Source organism: Scomber scombrus, chromosome 13, assembly GCF_963691925.1.
Source record: "Scomber scombrus chromosome 13, fScoSco1.1, whole genome shotgun sequence".
NCBI lineage: Eukaryota > Metazoa > Chordata > Actinopteri > Scombriformes > Scombridae > Scomber > Scomber scombrus.
Window position 1 is genome coordinate 4,036,821 of NC_084982.1, and position 19,307 is coordinate 4,056,127.

Here is a 19,307-nt window from a genome sequence, read left to right on the forward strand (position 1 = left end):
CAAACGATATTCCTACATTGTATCACAGTTTCAACATCAAGCTGCACTAAAGGTGGCTTCAAAGACAACAACAGGTGGCTACATCTGCACCACTGGTAGTTGGACTAATGATAAACACCTAATATGAAAAACAAAGCCCATACTGAGAGGCTTACACATTCATCAAAGATGACTCAGTGAAAAAAAAAAAGAGTAATCACACTCAAGCCATATGAAGCTAATTCCATGCATTCTAATTGTATCTGTGCCATCACCATTTATTAAAAAGCCCCTCCGTTCTGCTTACACAGAACTAAATTAGACACCGAACATTGTCTGCTTGCTCAGCGGATCCTGTCTGATGAGTGATATCACCTGGAATGAAAACAAACACCCATCAGGCTCATTTTCTCATTTTATTTCCCCCCCTGGATGCTCCTCTGAAGTGAGACTGAAGGGAATTTGAAGACACTGCACTTTGCTCATCATTACATTTACAGGTTAAAAGGATAAAAAAAAAAGGATATTTAAGACAGTTTTTTATGTTGTTTCTTAGAGTCGATGTGAAGATAAACAGTTTGTGACAGTCTCAGACCTGCGGGAGCCACATTGTGAAGGGAGGGCTAATTAGAGGCTGGCTAGGTGACACTTGTCTGTATAGGTGGGCACCGGGGGGTTATGGGAGCGAGGAGCTGGAGGCGAGATTAGGAGATGAGAAGAGATGGCAGGTTGTCTTACTTATCCAAAAGTAAGACAGGAAATGTGATGCTCGATGGCCGTCTGGAAGGATTAAAATGATGCAAACTGAGCAGGATCCTTACTCTCCTTAAATAGCTAAATCTTCTCTGCGCCTGCCTTTTTTTTTTTTTTTCAAATAATGAATATGTGAAAGCTCTAAAGATAGTGAATGCTATCCAGCTTTAAATGATACCTATGGTCTACTACAAGTGAGAGGCATAATCAATTGTGGCACAATATAGACGAGTAATGATACGGGGGGTTTTTTGGTTATTATTTTGCCATTTTGGTTTTTATTTAGATACCTTAAATGACAGATGGCACAATGAGACACTTTAACACTGTAAACATGACCTTATTATAGGCTACATATACAAGCACAGTCAGTTTCTCTGAGCAGGCTGTCATGATGATAACTACTTTTATTGGACGATATATTGTCTCAGAAATAATCGCGATAAACGATATTATTGTCATTTGAAGATCATTTTATATCACTGATATAATGATAATATAATGGGGCGGGGGTGGGATTGGAGAGTGGGTGCTACACTTCTCTAAAACCACAGACTGTCATTATGGTTGGGGACAGAGTTATTTACCTTTAATTCTTCTACAGTCTCCACTCAGGACGTACACAGTGAGGAATGGAGGACACTACTTGTTTAGCCAATGTGACATGAATAGCATCTTAGCTGCTAATGTGAAGTGATGGGAAAAATGAACACGGTCATGTCCACGTATCATATGATAAGTCCATATATAGACATGATGATGTTAATAATTACGTTAATTTACAATAAGTCGATAACCTAATTATTGTGACAGGTCTATTGCTGAGGATGTGTAAAGGAATGCTCCACTGAAAATCTTTAGAGTACAAACACTCCAGACAGTATCAAAAGCACAGTTAAACATTTTATCAATTATCATCACACATTTCTTTCATCTGTTTTACTCAATATTCATCTATCAACTTAATAGAGTCCAAAAGTTTCGTCAAAAGGATGACTGTGATACTTTTGGACATTTAAAAAGATCTTTTTATTGTGTAGAAATCAATGTTAGATTTTAGAAGAAAGGCTTGTGAGAAAAGGATTGTTAGAAAAGGGCTGTGTCCACGGCAACGAGTATAGAGAAATGTCAAGTACTATGCTATATATTTCATCATTTTTTCAATATTTTTGCTGATTTGATACTTGGGTCTTTGAACCAATACAAAAAGAAATGTAAAATTCAAGACCTTACGGAGAGGAACGTTTATGTAAAATTTCAACAAGATAATCCAAAGCTGTTATGAATTATGAACCAGAGTCACAGTAAAAACTTATTAGAATATATCAAGATACCAGTGGAACATATTAAACCATTCCAGCAGTATCTGCATTTCAATAAGATTCAACATGTATCAATAAATACTGTGTGCCGATTCCAGCAGAGCTTTGGAGCTCTGAGGTGAATTGGCACACATTGAGGAAAAAGTGAGTGTTTGAAACATACAGCTGCCAGCCAGGGACACTGCATTCATTTCAGAAGTGCGGTGGACCAAAAGTGTGCATATGTGTGTGTGTGTGTTAAGGCCTTTATAAGCAATCTTGGAAGTCTAGCAACGTATAGCAACTGCTTTATTATGAACAATCCCACCGTACAAACCTGACTCTGTGTGTAACAGCTGAACTCTTCATATACAGTCAACACAGAACATTAATTACCGTCAGATCCTGTCTAATCCGGGGCTTTAATGGAGTTACCGCTGCTGTGCCATGTGAGTAAATGCACACATCACTCTCTCAATTTAAAGACGCTCTTATCCTTCCTGCTGCTGTGTGATGCTGCAGGTGTTTGATAAAGTTTAAAGGACAGAATCTGACGCACAGCCAAATGTAGACAGCAAACATAACATCAGCCCTAATGTTTCTTCTACATGCAGCTTTGCACTCACTGACACTGAAATGTTTCAGACCTACCTGAGTCACATTAATAGCTATATTTTGACAATTCATTAGAACTTAAAGATAGAAAATACTAGAAGCAAAATACATGAACGTTGGTTTGCTCATTAAAAACAGGCAATTTGAGGTTTTTTGCTCTTTGCCATTTTCCTTATGGATCAATCTGTGTGCTGAAATGTGGAGAAAAGCCTGAAAGACTGGAAACCACTCACTTTAAACAGTAACTTTACTGCCTGTAATAAATCCATGGACTGTATGTATATTGTAATGTGTACATTTCTCCCCCTCCCCCTCAAACTTAAAGTCCTCTGTTACATTCAAATAGCATTTTTAAGCAGCAGAAATATGCAGGGTTTAGCTCAAACCATTTACAGACGTCTCTTTTACAATGGTGGTCTATGGGGAAAATGCTTTTTGGGCCACAGGGGGAATTTCTTCGCTGCAATACCACGAGTGACCACTGGGGGAAAACAAATCGGCTAATGGATGAAGTGGCAACACAGCAACAGCATCTAAACCTCAGGTGGTAGGTGTGGTGTCTCATGCACTAGACAGCAATAGATTTTTAGTGGAATATACTTTTAAGTTGGGTTTATTTCGAACAATATTTTGTTTAATACATGTAAAGATCTGCTTGTAAAACCCTTTGCTCATTTTAAGCTTACATAGAAATAAATAAAAAGCCTGTCTACTGTTTACAGTCTACCTTGTGTTTTGAAGTGTGTTGATGGCTGTACATGAATCTCATTAACGTGTGACATTAATGTGCAAACAGACACATTTCAAAGTCTTTTCCGTTGCATGAAATGTTCTGGCTGACACCTCCACCTGCAGCGGAGGCGGCACGAAATGACACCGTCGCTGTCTTGAAGCTGACATTGCTGATGCCTCTGATACCGATTCTTCCACCAACTGCAGCGTGCGTCATCTTTACAGTGACAGACGTACAAGAATAGAAATAACCGAAGATTGTGCTGACAGTTTCCACACAAAGCCTATAAGTGACGGGGGGGGGGGGGGGGGGGGGGGGGCATTACTGCACTGCTGCTGATTTGAGCTCAGATTTATTATAATGATGAAGCACACGCACAGGTCAAATAAAACTGTAAATACGAAGGCGGTGTTATATATTCGGATGATAAGAAGGGTGGAAGTTACAACAAAAAAAAATCAAGTGATGATAAAAAAATAGTCGTGATGAGAATCCAATATATTTTCATGGTCTGAATTGATCTGCTAAACGTTAGAGCTTCATCCATTTATTGAGCTGCCTGCCTTTTGCAATAAGTGGAACATTTTAACTGGAAATGCTAAATGCCAGACAGTGACGATAAACTACAGAGAACAACTCCATTTTTTTTTTCTTTTTATCAGATTACAGCAGTCTTAATCAAAACACTTGTCTTGTTATCTTCCAATATTTCAATTCACATGCATTTTCATCATCAGGATTTTTGTCTTATGTATCACTTTTTTCTCTCTCTTAAGGAGACAAGCCGAGACTCTTAATAGTTTGAAATATACTTAAATATATAATCATACATTTACATTACGAATTCATATCACAAATAAAAACCCAACACCAATCATTTAACCCTTAATTACAGTTAGAGTACCAATGGCAGCATAATGAATAGTGAGTAGGGCTCAGTAAGTGTCACACTGCTGGTTCATGTATTAGGTGTGGAGTCACGCGAGCAGTGGAACACACAGCATCCCTCTGCTTTCAAGTGTACATGCATGCATGCGTGGCCGGAGGCTTCATTAAATTTGTTCACTTTTGCATAGCGGCAGGAAGTGGAGACACGTCATCTATATTTATATACAGTCGATGGTCACCGGCGTGAATCCATGGACCCGACCTGCCTGGTGTCAACAGTGCAATGGTGTGGGGAATGATTTCTCAGAGCAGTTTGAGCTCCTTAATACAAATCAATCATGTTTTGAATGCCAAAGCCTGTCTGTGTATTACTGCTGATCGCTATGGCTACTTCCTTCCATTCTGGTTCTCAATAGAATGGATGGATAAGGGGGCACAGTCTCTTACTCTAGTATACTGTGTGACAAACTATTCACTCCTGTCCTTGTCTACAATGCAATATGAATCATAACTAGCAGATAAGATAAATGCTCTTGATGAAGGTCACTATCAGCAAAGAAGAGAGGGTGAGTGAGTGTGAGAGTACGCAGGGTTTTTCATTTTAAAAAGGTTAATTGTATTAATGAATTAATTGATTGAGTCTTGTGCCTGTATGAGGATAATTCAATCAAAGTGTCATTTATTGAACACCTTTGGGATGTGGTACAACGGGAGATTCGCAGGATGAATGTGCAGCTGACAAATCTGCAGGAATGATGTGATGTGATTGTGACAGATTGGGTTTTGTCCTTTATTGCAGCCCACTAGACTGTCATTGGGTCTGGTGTCTGTGTACTGGTGTGTATTTCTAATGTTTCCTTGTATTGTAAGTTCAATCTAATGTGTGCTACTGCCAAAATGTTTGCCTCTGCTCTCTGTCCCGTCAGCACGCCCGCAGTAATATCACCTCGCTTCCAGCCCCTTGTTTAACACAGCGTCGGTTGTGCGTCAAGGTAGGCTGGTTTAATTTCATTTCACTAACTTTAAGCCTCTTCTGTCTGGCCTCCAGCTGAACACAACTCTTTCTTTTTAGTCTCTGATCTGCTGTCAGTAGTGACTGAGCTGCGGCTTTCACCCTCCCGCTGCTGGGAATCTGTGCCTTGGCTCTTTGGTAAGTTTCTAACCCATTACTTATGATTCAGGTGTAGTTCCCACCTGGTAATGTTAGTGTTTTATGTACTTAGCAGGCCAGGCTGTGCATCTCTGAGCAACTGCTGCTCTGTCTCTCTATACATACATCTACATCTACTACATTTATATGGTCCTATTTATTAATTAGTTATATAAACTTTAATATAACTACATTCAGTTTATTGGTAGTTGAGAGGTTGTTGTTTTTTTGTATTTTATGTGTTTTTGTTTCTTTGTTGTTATTTTTTTTCTTTGTTTCTATGAGTTCAGAGTTGTAGGTGTTTCTTGTGGTGCCTTCATATTGGATTAGCTGTGTGTGTGTGTGTGTGTGTGTGTGTGTGTGTGTGTGTGTGTGTGTGTGTGTGTGTGTGTGTGTGTGTGTGTGTGTGTATGTGTGTGTGTTTAATCACAGTTGACCAGTGGGAGGCATTTGCCTTTGTATAGCATGTAGTGTAGTGAAGTGCCTGCAGTGCCATTTGATATTTTAAAAGTTTGTCATTTCAAAATAAATGATTATTAAATAAAATGTGTATGTATAATCACGTCTCGGTCTAGGTGTTTTTGAGCCTGTGTGACCTTTTTTGGGGTCCCAAAGTGGTTAGAAGGAGAATTTCTTTGTGAGAAATTTGCTGAGGTGGAGTAGTTGACACTATTTAATTTGAGAGCAAAGTAAGGCTCTACCCAGTATTAGTGTGGTGTTCCTAATAATGTGCTCGGTAAGTGTATTTGTGTTCAATGAAATATTTGGAAAATGTATGATTTGGTTTTTTTCTAAAGTTTAAAACGGCGCAGAATAAATCAGATAAATCAACTAACTAACTAACAAACTCATTTCCAAGAATAACCAACCATTTTGAGAAAATTGGTAAATTTGTGTCACTAACATTTATTTCAAAACCTCAGATTGATTGTTGTTTAAAGGTTGAATTTTCTGGGGGCCCCACTGTATTGTGTTCTTCTTGCAATACATGAAACCAACAGTATGAAACACATGAGCATATTCCTGGATTCTGGTCACTTAGTGATGGTAATGAAGGGTGGTTTCTATGGATTCAAAGGTAAAAGAGTTCATCATGCCTTCTGCAAAAAAAAAAAAAAGGTGCACTTTGAAGTTTTCAACATCTAATACCCTCGCTGACTTTGGTAGTACAATCTGGGATGATAAAGCCTGTGTGAAATGCATATATGCATTTTAATGCATTATAACAAGGATGTGACTTTGTATTTTTTCTTTGAATATCTAATAATCTGCCCTCATTATGTGGGATGCCAATTCCATGAGCATATGCATGTTTTCTGACACTGAATGCATAATGCACTCTCAGTTCTCTGTGATCCATTAGAAAGGCCGACCGCAATTAGAAACTGCATTTAATAAAAGCAGCATGTAGTTTAAAATCAATACATTTACAGTTAGAAAAAAAAGCCCGACTAAGCGTTTCCTCTATAACACTACAGGTCTTGTGGGTCACCGGGCCAATGAGAATTACCTCGAGGCCACAAAGTAATGCCAAATATCCATTAATTCAAAAATCATTTGCATTTAGGAGCCTCTGTGCAGCGCTGTTCCGAAACTCTGTGTCGTTGCCCGGGAAACTCCTGGTAGCGTAGCTCCTGTGAGGAACAGGGCGGTGTGTAATGTGTGTGCACAGCGAGTAAGAGAGTGAGCAAATTAGATTTTTCACCATTTTTTCTTACATTTTATGGACAAAGCAATTAATCAAGAGAATAATAATCAGATTAATTGATAATGAAAGTAATGGTAAATGGACTGCAGGCTATTTATATAGAGCTTTTCTGCTCCTTTCAACCAGGCAAAGCATTTTTACACTACATGTCACATTCACACACTCACACACACATTCATACACAGTTGGTGCAGCCATCTGGAACAATTTGGGGTTTAGTATCTTGCTCAAGGACACATCAACATGACTAGAGGAGCTGGGAATCGAACTGCCGATCTTCCGATTAGTGGACAACCTGATTGCATCCATTGTGCAATGACAATAAAGATTCTATTCTATTCTACTGTATTCTATTCTATTCTCTATGTCATGAGCCACAGCTGCCCTATTTATTTTTATGTGTTTCTATTAAATTTTCAATTCCATTTCAACAAGAAGTCATAGTTAACATGGTCTCAAACTAGAGAAAATAAACCTTAAATAAGTTAACTGTCAAGAGAACTGAAAAGTGTCAATGGGACGAATAGTTATAAATCGAATATCCATCGAAATGACATCATGATCTCGACCTTCGAAATCAACGGAGGAATCAAAGGATGTAGCCACGCCCCCAATGTCACGTCCAGCAGTCGAGTCAAGAGGGAAAAAAACACGTGTTGAAATGCAGCGAGTCAACATTACATCCTCTAACCTGCAGCTGGTAAAAACACCATAGCAACCGCTGACAGAGGAGACACATCATTATTGGTCTAATAAGCAGCAACACAGAGCTATCAGGACGCTTTGCTCTCACACGCGCTGCATTGATGGTCACACAAACACACGTGCGCACGTAGACACTCTTCTGGGAGATTGTATATAATTTGTGGGCGTCATGGAGCCGCTATCAATATGCGATAGAGTTGTGATGTCTGCACTAAAGCAATAACTAGCGCTCACTCATGATTAGTCTAAAAATGGCATAGGCATCTATGCTAAAAGGACCCAAAAAACAGGATTGAGAATCGAATCATGACCTTAAAATCGAAAATAAAATCGAATCGAGGATTTGGAGAATGTTGACAGCCCTAGTAATGATGGTTAAAAAGTTTTTATCATCATTTATAATTTGTTGTGTGTTTCCTCTCTGTGAAGGACTTTGGATCAACTATGCTGTGTTTAAAGTGCTATATAACTAATGCTGAAGTTTTAAAATCCACTAACGATGTCCAGCTGAATTCAACAGCACCACAAACTGAACATTATAACCTCATCGTCATCATTTTCATAACAGGATTAATCTAGTTTTAGATAAGTGGACCTGAAGAACTGGAAACTGAGCGTGTATACACTTATACATGATAACCCAGCACCATCCAATATCAGCCTGAGCACTGATCTGTCAGTACATTGGCAGTAAACAGTTAAACCTGGGTTCTGCTTAAATGCCACAAAAGCTGCCAAATCCCACTGCTGGCGCTCACACTTAGACAGCAGCTTAAATGTCAACTGGCATGTACCGAGTGTGACCTCTCAACAAAAACCCCCTCCTCATAATGATAATCTACCTGAGATGCTTTCATCATGGCTCACACCTACACCCTGTATGTGATAACTCTGTTAAACTGGATCACGAATCAGCGCTCGACAAACTCACACTGTAAGGAACTGCATTAGCGCTCCATACATCGACCTTTATCTTCCATAGAGGTATGTCCTGTCACGTTGCTGTTAAAAAAAAAAAAAAAGTGTGATGCTTACTAAGCGGCAGGTGCCCGGCCCCTGCCTGCGAGCCCACACCCTCCATCTGCTGTGACAAATCTGCTTAATAAATGGCATCCAGTTCTAGGGGCAATTCTGAATCAGCACAAATCACATTGGTGTTTGTCAAGCACTTTGCTTTGAGTCTCCACTGACTAATGAGCCGGTCAGGTGGGTGTTATGAGTGAGTGTGTGTGTGTGTGTGTGTGTGTGTGTGTGTGTGTGTGTGTGTGTGTGTGTGTGTGTGTGTAACGGATGATTGTAAAGGAGGCGATGTGATGCGGCGTCCGATAACACAGGCGGAGTGCTGATTTAGATGATTTTTAGCTCTCAAATGAGCAGAGGAGCGATCAATTAGCAGCTTTAGCATCTATCACATTTCAGCTATCGGTGATGAAGTCATCTGAGAAGCTGCTTACATACCAGCCAGCCTTGTTGTTGGATATGACTGGGTATTGATCGCCAATACCTTTTGAGACATCACTTGAAATGGGACTTTACATCATAGAATACTAAAACCTGTCACGTACTGAAATTTCGGCATCAGATGTCAAGTCAGATTTACTCATTTAAGTCGTACACAGCCAGTTATAGTCTTATTTATAGAGGCAAAGTTCTAACCAAAACACTTTCACTCCAAAAAGGTTGCTCATATGATCATATATATATCATATATGAACATCATCAATAATCATTATGAAGAATACCATTTGTTCTGGTATACAGCAGCTCAGTTTGGAGGGAATTGTAAACTTCATGAACCTAAAATTCATGGATCAACTCAAGCTAAGGCGATTGGATTAGCTGTTTTATGCTTCAACACGTTTGGATGGGAGGTTGAGCTGCAGAAGCACAATTAGCACATTTCTATGGTATAATCAGCTCACAGCCAAATACAAATACTTTGTACTTGCTAACAGTGGCGGCTGGTTAATGCGGGGCGCCGCCCCCTCCAAATATCTAGAGAAAGTCTACTTAAACATATTAAATATATTATATTTAATATTATATTTAGATGATGTGAGTGAAATGGGCATTTTATCATGTCTAATTGTAATTCTTTATTCCTCTCTCTGTGGGTCCTTTCTTATTTTTATTTTTTTGCTGTGGTATGAAGTGGTGCTATGGTTTGTTTGACACTAACCCTAGGACCACCAACCATCAAACTGCGCCCCCCCCCCCCCCCCCCCCCCCCAAACATTTTTGTCACCAGCCGCCACTGCTTGCTAACATCATTGAGTTTCAGCTTCAGCTTGAAATTGCATGAATAGACTTATAAATCATAACATGTAGTCTGTGTGTGTCTGTTTGGTGTGATGTTATTGATGTGGTGGACATCTAGGGAAGACGAGTCAGTCTACTCTCTCACTAGTGGACATGAATGTGAATTAATTGATTAACTGATAAGAGGATGGTCAGAAAATGAATTGGTAATAACTTAGAAAAAAATGCCAAACATTCACATGTCCCAGCTTCTTAAAAGTGAGGAGTTGCTGCTTTTCTGTTTTATATCATTCTAAATGAAATATTTTGGATTTTTGAACAGAAAAATCAATCTGAAAATGTCAAATAAATGCTTACATACACATCATAATTGGCTCTTAGGATTTGTGGATATTGTTTGTCATCTTCTGACATTTTAGAAAATAAAACATCAATCAAACAATGTGATGTTATATCAATTCATAATGAAAATAAGTTACAGCTCCTTGTTGATGATTGGCTCACTGGTCTGTGGGACTTCCTATTCTGCCTCCATCCAAAATAGATGAATAATCTGATAACTACTGTGTGTATAAAGACAAGAAGAACAAAAACAGTACACACACTGTACAGTGAGGACAAACAGCCACTGTGGAAGTGTTAAGCATTATCACATCCGGCTTTTCTTGCTTTCCTGCAGCGTGCTTGCTGCAGATTATAGTTCGCCTCACACGACCTCTGTGGCGACACAGAGCCCTGTGGCCAGCAGAGGGTCTCTACAGAGGGTCCCTACAGAGGGTCTCTACAGAGGCTCCCTACAGAGGGTGGTGGGGGTGAATTCCTACCAAAAAAGCAACATAAAAGAATAAAATAAAACAAAAATAGCTTTCTATAAGCATCATAATAAACAGTGGTCATTAATTGAGTTGTTTATTATGGTAAATCAGCTGTGAGCTCTGGATTTCAGGTAAACCCTTTTCTGGTTACAGTGCTAATTTAACTCTCAGTCAAAACAACAGCAGAGCACCAAAAACAGTCTGTCATACAGTGTGACTTAACTGTTCAAACAGCTGTATTTGTCACTTCACAACTGACAAACATCCTCCTCATAGTGTAATATGTTACTAATAAATCAGATGAATAATCATTACAGTAGTCATCTACATTAGATGACAAGTGAAATATTAAAATAACAGATGATTTCTTATCTAAGATTACACAAACTTGACAGTCTACTGTTTGAAATATAAAGCATTGTCAGTGTCTAGCATATGATAGAAGTTATGCTAGTTATTAATGAAGCTAGGGTTGTCCGTTTATACATGTTAGAGAGGTGAGTGTTTAATAATGACATGTGAGGGCACTGAACTATTGAAATTGTAGTGTTACACCAGATTAGAGCAAAAACATAAAAACATCTCACACACTCATCAAGCATAGTTTAAAATGAAACTGTATACTAGGGCTGGGCAATAAATCGATATTATATCCATATTGTGATATTTTAAAGATATCGTCTTAGATTTTGAATACTGTAATATCGTCAAATGGAATAAGTGTTGTCTTTTCTTGCTTTTACTGTTGCATTACTCTAAGTATTTTGTGAAAGCACCAATAAGTATCCCTACGATATTGTCATAATATCTATAATCGAGGTATTTGGTCAAAAGTATTGTGATTTTGATTCTGTCCATATCGCACAGCCCTACTGTATATGTGTTATTATCTACTACACAGTCTAAATAGTGTCATATAGTTATGGATCAGCCAGGTGAGGGTGTTTGTATTAGTCTTACAATAAAGGATGTATTTATAGTCAAGTTCTAACTGATTTGAATGTAAAGTAATAGATCATCATTCATGTAATTTACCAAATTAATAAATACAAACTGACTATGTAAGATTTATAACTTTGAACTTCTAGATTTAAAAAAAGTCTATTTTACTTTTTACATGCAATTATTCATACAAAATATTCATGTTTTTTTACTGTGTGCTTTTATTTTGTTGGGTGCACTTGCTGGTTGAGGCCCTGGAAAACATACAAGAGTTGGATCCACTACTGTCACACTTTACTCTATCTGGACCCCTACTGGAATCAATGGTGTGGAAATGATAATCACTTCATCTGTCTTCATATTGGTTTTTGCACTGCTATACAGCTCAGTACCACTGCTGACATCATATTTATCCTGTTAGACATCAATATAGTAGATACAGTAATATATAGGCTTAATGGCAATTAGTCTTCATCAGGTTTGAATTAAGAAAAAGAGATGCTGCTCGTGTGTCATATGTAGTGAGTACAGTCAAAAGGACAAATACACTTTGATTAGGGCCTCCAAAGGTCTGGGGTCAGCTCTGTATGTACACATTGATGTACATGTGTGTTATGTTTATTGTTGCAGACAGTGTGCACGGATCATGATGAGTGCCTCAATAGGAAGAAAAAGTAGAAATTCCCCCAAACTCAACCAAACCTTTTGGGGATCTTTTTATCCAAACTGAATACAGAAGGATTTATTATAAAGTTAGAGTTCATAAAAGAAACATGAACTGTCTGCCTTTTTGTCTGTGTGATTATGAGTGAGTGAGTGAGTGAGTGAGTGAGTGAGTGAGTGAGTGAGTGAGTGAGTGTGTGTGTGTGTGTGTGTGTGTGTGTGTGCACGTGCGTGTGCGCAGTGTATGTACATTTTCTTAAAAAAAGGAGCAAATGCCAGCAAAAATCTGGTTTTGGTGGAAAATCAATAAGGGCCACCCACCCCTCTGGCTGCTGACTCAGCAAATTGTGTGAATCTGTGAACAAAATGCCAGTGAAAGGAGGTGGGGACAAACATTTATTATTCTATCCTAGCAAAAAAAAAAAAAAAAAAAAGAAGATATATAATAATAATTGACAGGGCAACAACATCTTGAGTTTATGAGCAGTGGGCAGGCCAAATACTTCCACTTGTAAGTTTGTGTGTGTGTGTGTGTGTGTGTGTGTGTGTGTGTGTGTGTGTGTGTGTGTGTGTGTGTGTGTGTGTGTGTGTGTGTGTGTGTGTGTGTGTGTGTGTGTGTGTGTGTGTGTGTGTGTGTGTGTGTGTGTGTGCCTGTGGAGGGAGTTGGGATTAAATTGTTTTGACACAGGGACCTCCACCACTGACACAGCGACTCTCTAACTAAATGCAGCAGTGGTTTGTCCCTCCCTGCTGGAATCACCTCTATACACACCTGCCAGTCTAGGCGCACACACACATACACACACACACACACACACACACACACACACACACACACACACAGATAACACACACACACACGGGTTCAGAGATAACACAGTAAACCAGTGCAGGGCCATACTGACAACATAAGTATCTCAGTGCTTATCTCAAACATTATTGCAACACTGACTGACACAATGATCAGTTGATTAATCGATTAGTTGTCAACGATTATATTAATTGCGACAATATATTGATGGTTTTGAGACCTTTTTAAGAACAAAAAAACTCAATTCTCTGGTTTCATGTTGCAAAAATGTAATTATGTCCTGCTTTTAATCCTCTGTGACATTAAACCTGACATTTGTGAGTTGTGGACTGTTGGTCAGGATGTCACCATGTCATCATTTTCTGACCAAACAAGCTAATCTGTTAATAAACAACATAATCATCAGCAGCATCACTGTCAACTAAAAATGATCCTTAGCTGCAAACCTAACATTGACATTTAAAGGTGCAGTGTATAGAATTAAGAGGCATCATAAGTATGTTTTAATTAGTGTATAATCATCTGAAACTAAGAATCCTGTTTTCGTTACCTTAGAATGAGCCCTTTTTATCTACATAAGGAGTGGGTCCCCTTCCATGGAAGCTGTCATGTTGCACTGTCATGTTTCTACAGTAGCCCAGAACAGACAAACCAAACACTGGTCTTTCTCGTTTTTTTGAAAGTTTCGTTAGCGACCATATTTAGGTGTTCGACCTCACCACTGGAAGGCAGTAAATCCTACACACTGCATATTTAATTAAGGCTGCAGGTAACTATTATCTTTAGTATCTTTTTAAAAAAAGTATTATTAACTTATTTTCAATAAAAGTGGAAAGTGTCCATCATAGTTTTCAAGACACAAATCTGAAAAATTCACTTTGCAATGACAAAATATGGAATTTTGTATCTTGTGGCATTTTTTTGCTTGGAAAATGACTTTGGTGTTTAATTATCAGAGCTGCTGCCATGTTCATCCGATCTGACAGATCGATCGATTAATCAACTAACTCTCGCCGTGATGTTCATTGGAGCGTTTAACATCTAACACTACAGAATTCATGTTCATCCGACGTGTGTGTCTCTCTCTCTGAAGGCCACACTGAAGGACAAAAGCCTCTGAAACAAGCAACAAGTGAAGGCAGCAAGCAGCAGTGCGGAGCAGGCAGACAATCAGCAGGGAATACCAAGTGTGTGACGAGGTGTTTGGGTCAGAGACTTCAGACCGTCACTGCCTGCAAAAGATTTCACACTAAATATGGAGGATTACGTATAGAAATAGAGTGATGATTCCTGCGTGCTTTATCTGACGGGGTCGCGAACACCATCGAAATACAGCTCAGCACTTTGAGCTCATAGTCATCGTTCCATATCGAGCCCAACCAGCTTTGGTCCGGAGCCAACATATCAAACAGTGTGGTTTTGTCTTAAAACATACGGAACCTAGTGCAAATACACACCCTTGTTTGCAAAAGGCAGCCGGACAACAGGAAGCAGAGCAGGAAGTCCGAGTATTAATCACACTGGTGTTACATTATAGTCCCAACGCAGAGTAGATGATGATGACATGCTGAAATACTTAACTGGAGTTGACTAACTGGTTTTTTATATTATACAGAAATGTATTGTATGTACAACTAGACTGACTGGAAAAACAGCAGCAGCAAGCTTTCCACAATGCTGAGCTGTCACATAAAGTAAAGACGATTTGAAGCGACATGCAAAATCTCTGATGTAATCATGCATGGTGATTTATCTTCAGTCTTGGGTGGGTACACTCGGGTGATAAACGTTCTTCTCCATTCGAGCAAAAATGTGGGGTATGCCTCAAAAGCTCTGGAACAGCTAAGTTAGAAGACCTTGAGTTTAGATAATTGAACGGAACTTGATATTAATCAAACAAACACACCCAAATCTGCATTGTGATTGAATATTTGAAGGTTTTGGACTGTTGGGCTGATGCAAAATCATCTTGGTCCTTTAAAGTTGTACATTTCTCTCTGTTTACTCACAGTTTATGCTGCACAACCACTCAACCAATCAACTTCTAGGGTAGATTAGGGTAATATGGGATATTAACTAAAGTGGGACAACCCAGCTCCAGTGCACTTATCTCTTTTTCTATTCAATTATTTTAAAGCTAACTAGTATATGCATCCTGTGTAAGTTATAGTGTTGAAAATGACACATGTGAACATACAGGCTACTAGTTTTTTTAACCTAAAAACTATGGGTAAGCACATTTCATAAAGTTTTGGCAGATAAGGCTGCTTTGTATAAATGTAAGTATTCTAATCCTAAAAACAAGTGTCCCACTTTACAAAATCTACAAATTCTGAAACGATTTGGCATAAGGAACATAACTATAAGTGTCATGTTCCTTTTGAGTACAATATCCAAATAATGTCTTTCTAGTTTTACAAGGAGACATCTCAGGGATTTTCATAATGATATTAAGTGTTGATATAATGTATTGGATTCAGATGTTAATAAACAAGTCAGAATTGCAAAAAGTGTCCCACATGACCCTAATCTACCCTATTACATGACATGGAAAAGGTTATATACTTGTTCTAAGGGGCGTTCAGATATTACTACAGTACACTGAATGGACTAATGTGTGCATGGCCAAGTTAGAGCTTTCAGTTCCATTTACAGCCTCACATGACAGTACAGATGTGTTCCTGTAAACACTGAGTCCTCTGGTATTAATAACTGAAACCTCAACCACTGTATGAGTGAAATTAGACTTTTAGTGTTAACGTCAGGCGGGAGAGAGAAAGGTGAGTTCATCAGGTTTGCTCGTCAGGACGGGTAGTTGTGGCTCACACACCGGGGAGGGACCCCCGTGTAGGTCTACACAGGCGGTAGTTGGGTCTACGTTAAAACCTGTGATTTTTACCTGCGCCACACTAACTAAAGTCCCGCCACATTATACAAGAGAGTCAAATATAAACACCAAGTTCAGTCAAGGGCTGTCAACTTTACCTCCTGCACGGACAGGCGAGGAGACGAGGAGCTATTCGGGATATTTTTCCCTTCTTATGCATTCCTTAACGGACACACTCACGCGCAGCCCGGCGCGGGAAGCTCGCGGACAACAGTCTCTGTTCATACGACATGTTTAAAAAAAAAAAAAAAAAAAAAGCTTGATTTGACTCACCAGCAACACCAATGTGAGCATTTTCGCCTCTCTCATCCGACTCCCGTAGCGGTTCCAAGAGGCCATGATGCCGTTGCCACGTCTGGATACGCAGGCGCAATCGGTTTTCCACGGATTGTCAGGCACGGCGCAAAGCTCGCTGGGAGGTGTAGTCTTTAGAGGAAAAAAGGGGGCGGGAGTGTTACACCTGCCGCCTCCAACCACACTCTGATAAGCCAGGGACATATATGCCATGTCATTGGTTAACAAGGAGTGAGTGAAAGAAGCCTGGTATGGTTTTGTTCTTATCAGCATAATGCAGCAATATATTGGAGGACAATTAATTACATATGAGGGTGGCTTAATTAGTAGATTGGGCTGGTGATTGAATCGCTCCTAATTAGGTCTTTACTTTCATTCCTTTAGACTATTAAGGTTGATTATAGCTGTGACATGTTTATCACCGCATCACATTTCTGCTGTGCTTCTGCCAAAGTTGAAAGTAAAAGCATAGAAATTAGATATTAAATAAAACCTTTGTCTATAAAACTCTATAGCCAATGTTATAATGAACTGAAGTCAAATAAACTGCAACAGCATCAAATTTGAAACCAAAACAAAAAGGCTGGATGGAATAAAAAAGGACTGTAACTTTATCTTTAGATTAGATTTGCTCATCAAGGTTACTTGTAGATCTACTTACAACATTTAATCATCATGATGTCTAAATATAGCCTAAATCATCAATCATTCTATGTATTAAGGCTTATATAATAAATAAAAATGATAGATAGGCTACAACTTACATTCTACATCTGGTTTGTTAATAGAATAGAATAGAATAGAATAGAATAGTTGTGCACTATCAAATGACCTGTAAATAAAGAAAACAACACTAGCCTAATTAATGGTTTTCTACATTAAATGTATTTTTCTTGTGTTTTACTTTTCTTTACAGTGATTCTTTTCATCATCATTAATATGCTCTATCGTCTAGATAGCTTCTAATAGAATAGAATAGAATAGAATAGAATAGAATAGAATAGATCCACGTTCATTCTATCAGGTTTAGTATGACGTAAAAAGACAGAAAACTTCTATTAATGGTTTTGTAAATTTAGTTTGTTGCTTTTTTTATTTTTCTTTACATTGATTATTGTCATCATCATTAAAATGCTATATCTACATACACCTACAGTAGAATAGAAATAGAATAGAATAGAATAGAATAGAATAGAATAGAATAGAATAGAATAATCTGTCTAGTTTGGACAAAGCAACACAGAAAACACTTATATTCCCACTGGAGTTGTATTGCCAGGTTACCCCTGCACACACACACACACACACACACACACACACACACACACACTGCAGGTAGCCTACTGTAGAGTCCCAGACAACAACATCGCGGCCAACCTTTCCCAGAAGTGTGTGTGTGACTTGCAGGTCCACGCTGTGATTCTCTGTTAAACGCAGCTCTGCTTTGGCTCTGGACTGACGCGCTGTTGCGACACTCTTCCAGCTCTCCGGGGGTGTTCATGCGCAAGCTACTTCCCCCTTTATTGCGCCTGCAAATCTGGCCCATCTTTCCCTTACTCTTCTCCCCCTCTCACTCACCCCCCCCCCTCCCCCTCCTCACCAGCGCCCCCCCCCCCCCCCCCATCAACCCGGTGGTATCGTCCGACGCTCAAGGAGAGCCAGAGCGCAGTAGTCGGCTGCAGGTCGCTCGGAGAGGGACGCACACAGCCGCCGAGGACACAAAACACTATAGAAGCCGTCTGTGACCCAGCTCTGCTGCTCACAGTGCGAGTCTCTCCTCTTCTACCCTACTGGCTTTCTCATCCACTTGGGGAATATCTTCGAAGGTAAAAGGAAAAAAATCACTTTTTTCTTTCTTTTGTTAGGCTAAATACCTGAAATCACTGATACAAAAGCACTTTTTGGGTGTGTTGTGCAGCAGTTTCCAGCTTGTATCCCGCTTCAGATTTGCCATCACGGGCGAAATGGATGTTGCTCGACTTTGATTGAGGTGCTGGATTGTTTTTAATAGAGGACTAAGGAGATTATATAGCCTGGTTTTGCTTGAGTAAGATTAAACCAAAAAAAAAAAATCACCCTCCGTCACCAATGGACTCCGTTTTCCCCCTGCCATGCTGTGGGGTCCGTTTTCCTCTGGACCATTATTCTATTTGGAGCATGGTTTGAGCAATGTGGTGATTTTTCATTCGTTATGTCAAACTCTTTTCTCTCCTTCTGTCCACTTTGGCTGTTTCTGGTGAGATGGATATGTGTCTGCTGATATAGCATGTGTTATTCAGAGCAGTAAGCAGGTCCTTTATGCCACGCCAGTTTTACTTTCCACTCACGTTTCATCCCAGGATCAGAGGAGCATTTGTGGGCTGCAGGAGCTGCCTTTGCCTGCCACATTAGCACCGTCCTAAACTTACTTTGTGCGCCACGCTGCCTTACAGTTAGGACACAGACTGGATGTCAACTTTAAAGAAAAGATGTCCTCTGGGAAATCTTTGATGTGATCTTTTGGAACAGTCTAAGCTGTTGTGCGTCTTACATTTGTCTTAATTTGTCCATATTTAAACCGCATAACCTCATTTAAGGCACATATATGCAGTGTAAATGTCTCATATTATCTCCTCTGTGCTTACTTTGTGAGAGAATTCTGTCTTGTCCGGCTTAAGACTAGCCACAATGACCTCATTGCTTATCAATTCCAATTAATAGATCGGCTTTTACGCGCGGCACATGCAGCTTTGCGCACAAGCTGCCGATTGTTTTAACATTGCTTTCCTCTTTTCAAATCCCTGCAAACGTTTTGTGAGACTAAT

At 39.3% G+C, this 19,307-nt stretch overlaps 1 protein-coding gene across 1 annotated transcript in view; it reads right to left on the reverse strand.

The window, feature by feature from the left end:
* The window catches only part of pdia5 (protein disulfide isomerase family A, member 5), a 68,067-nt gene extending 51,518 nt beyond the window's left edge, over positions 1-16,549 (reverse strand). The window contains exon 1 of the mRNA XM_062431994.1: positions 16,483-16,549. Within this exon, the coding sequence (XP_062287978.1) occupies positions 16,483-16,548 (66 nt within the window). The 5' untranslated portion in view covers position 16,549. The remainder of the gene's footprint in view (positions 1-16,482) is intronic.
* Positions 16,550-19,307: the final 2,758 nt, after the last annotated feature.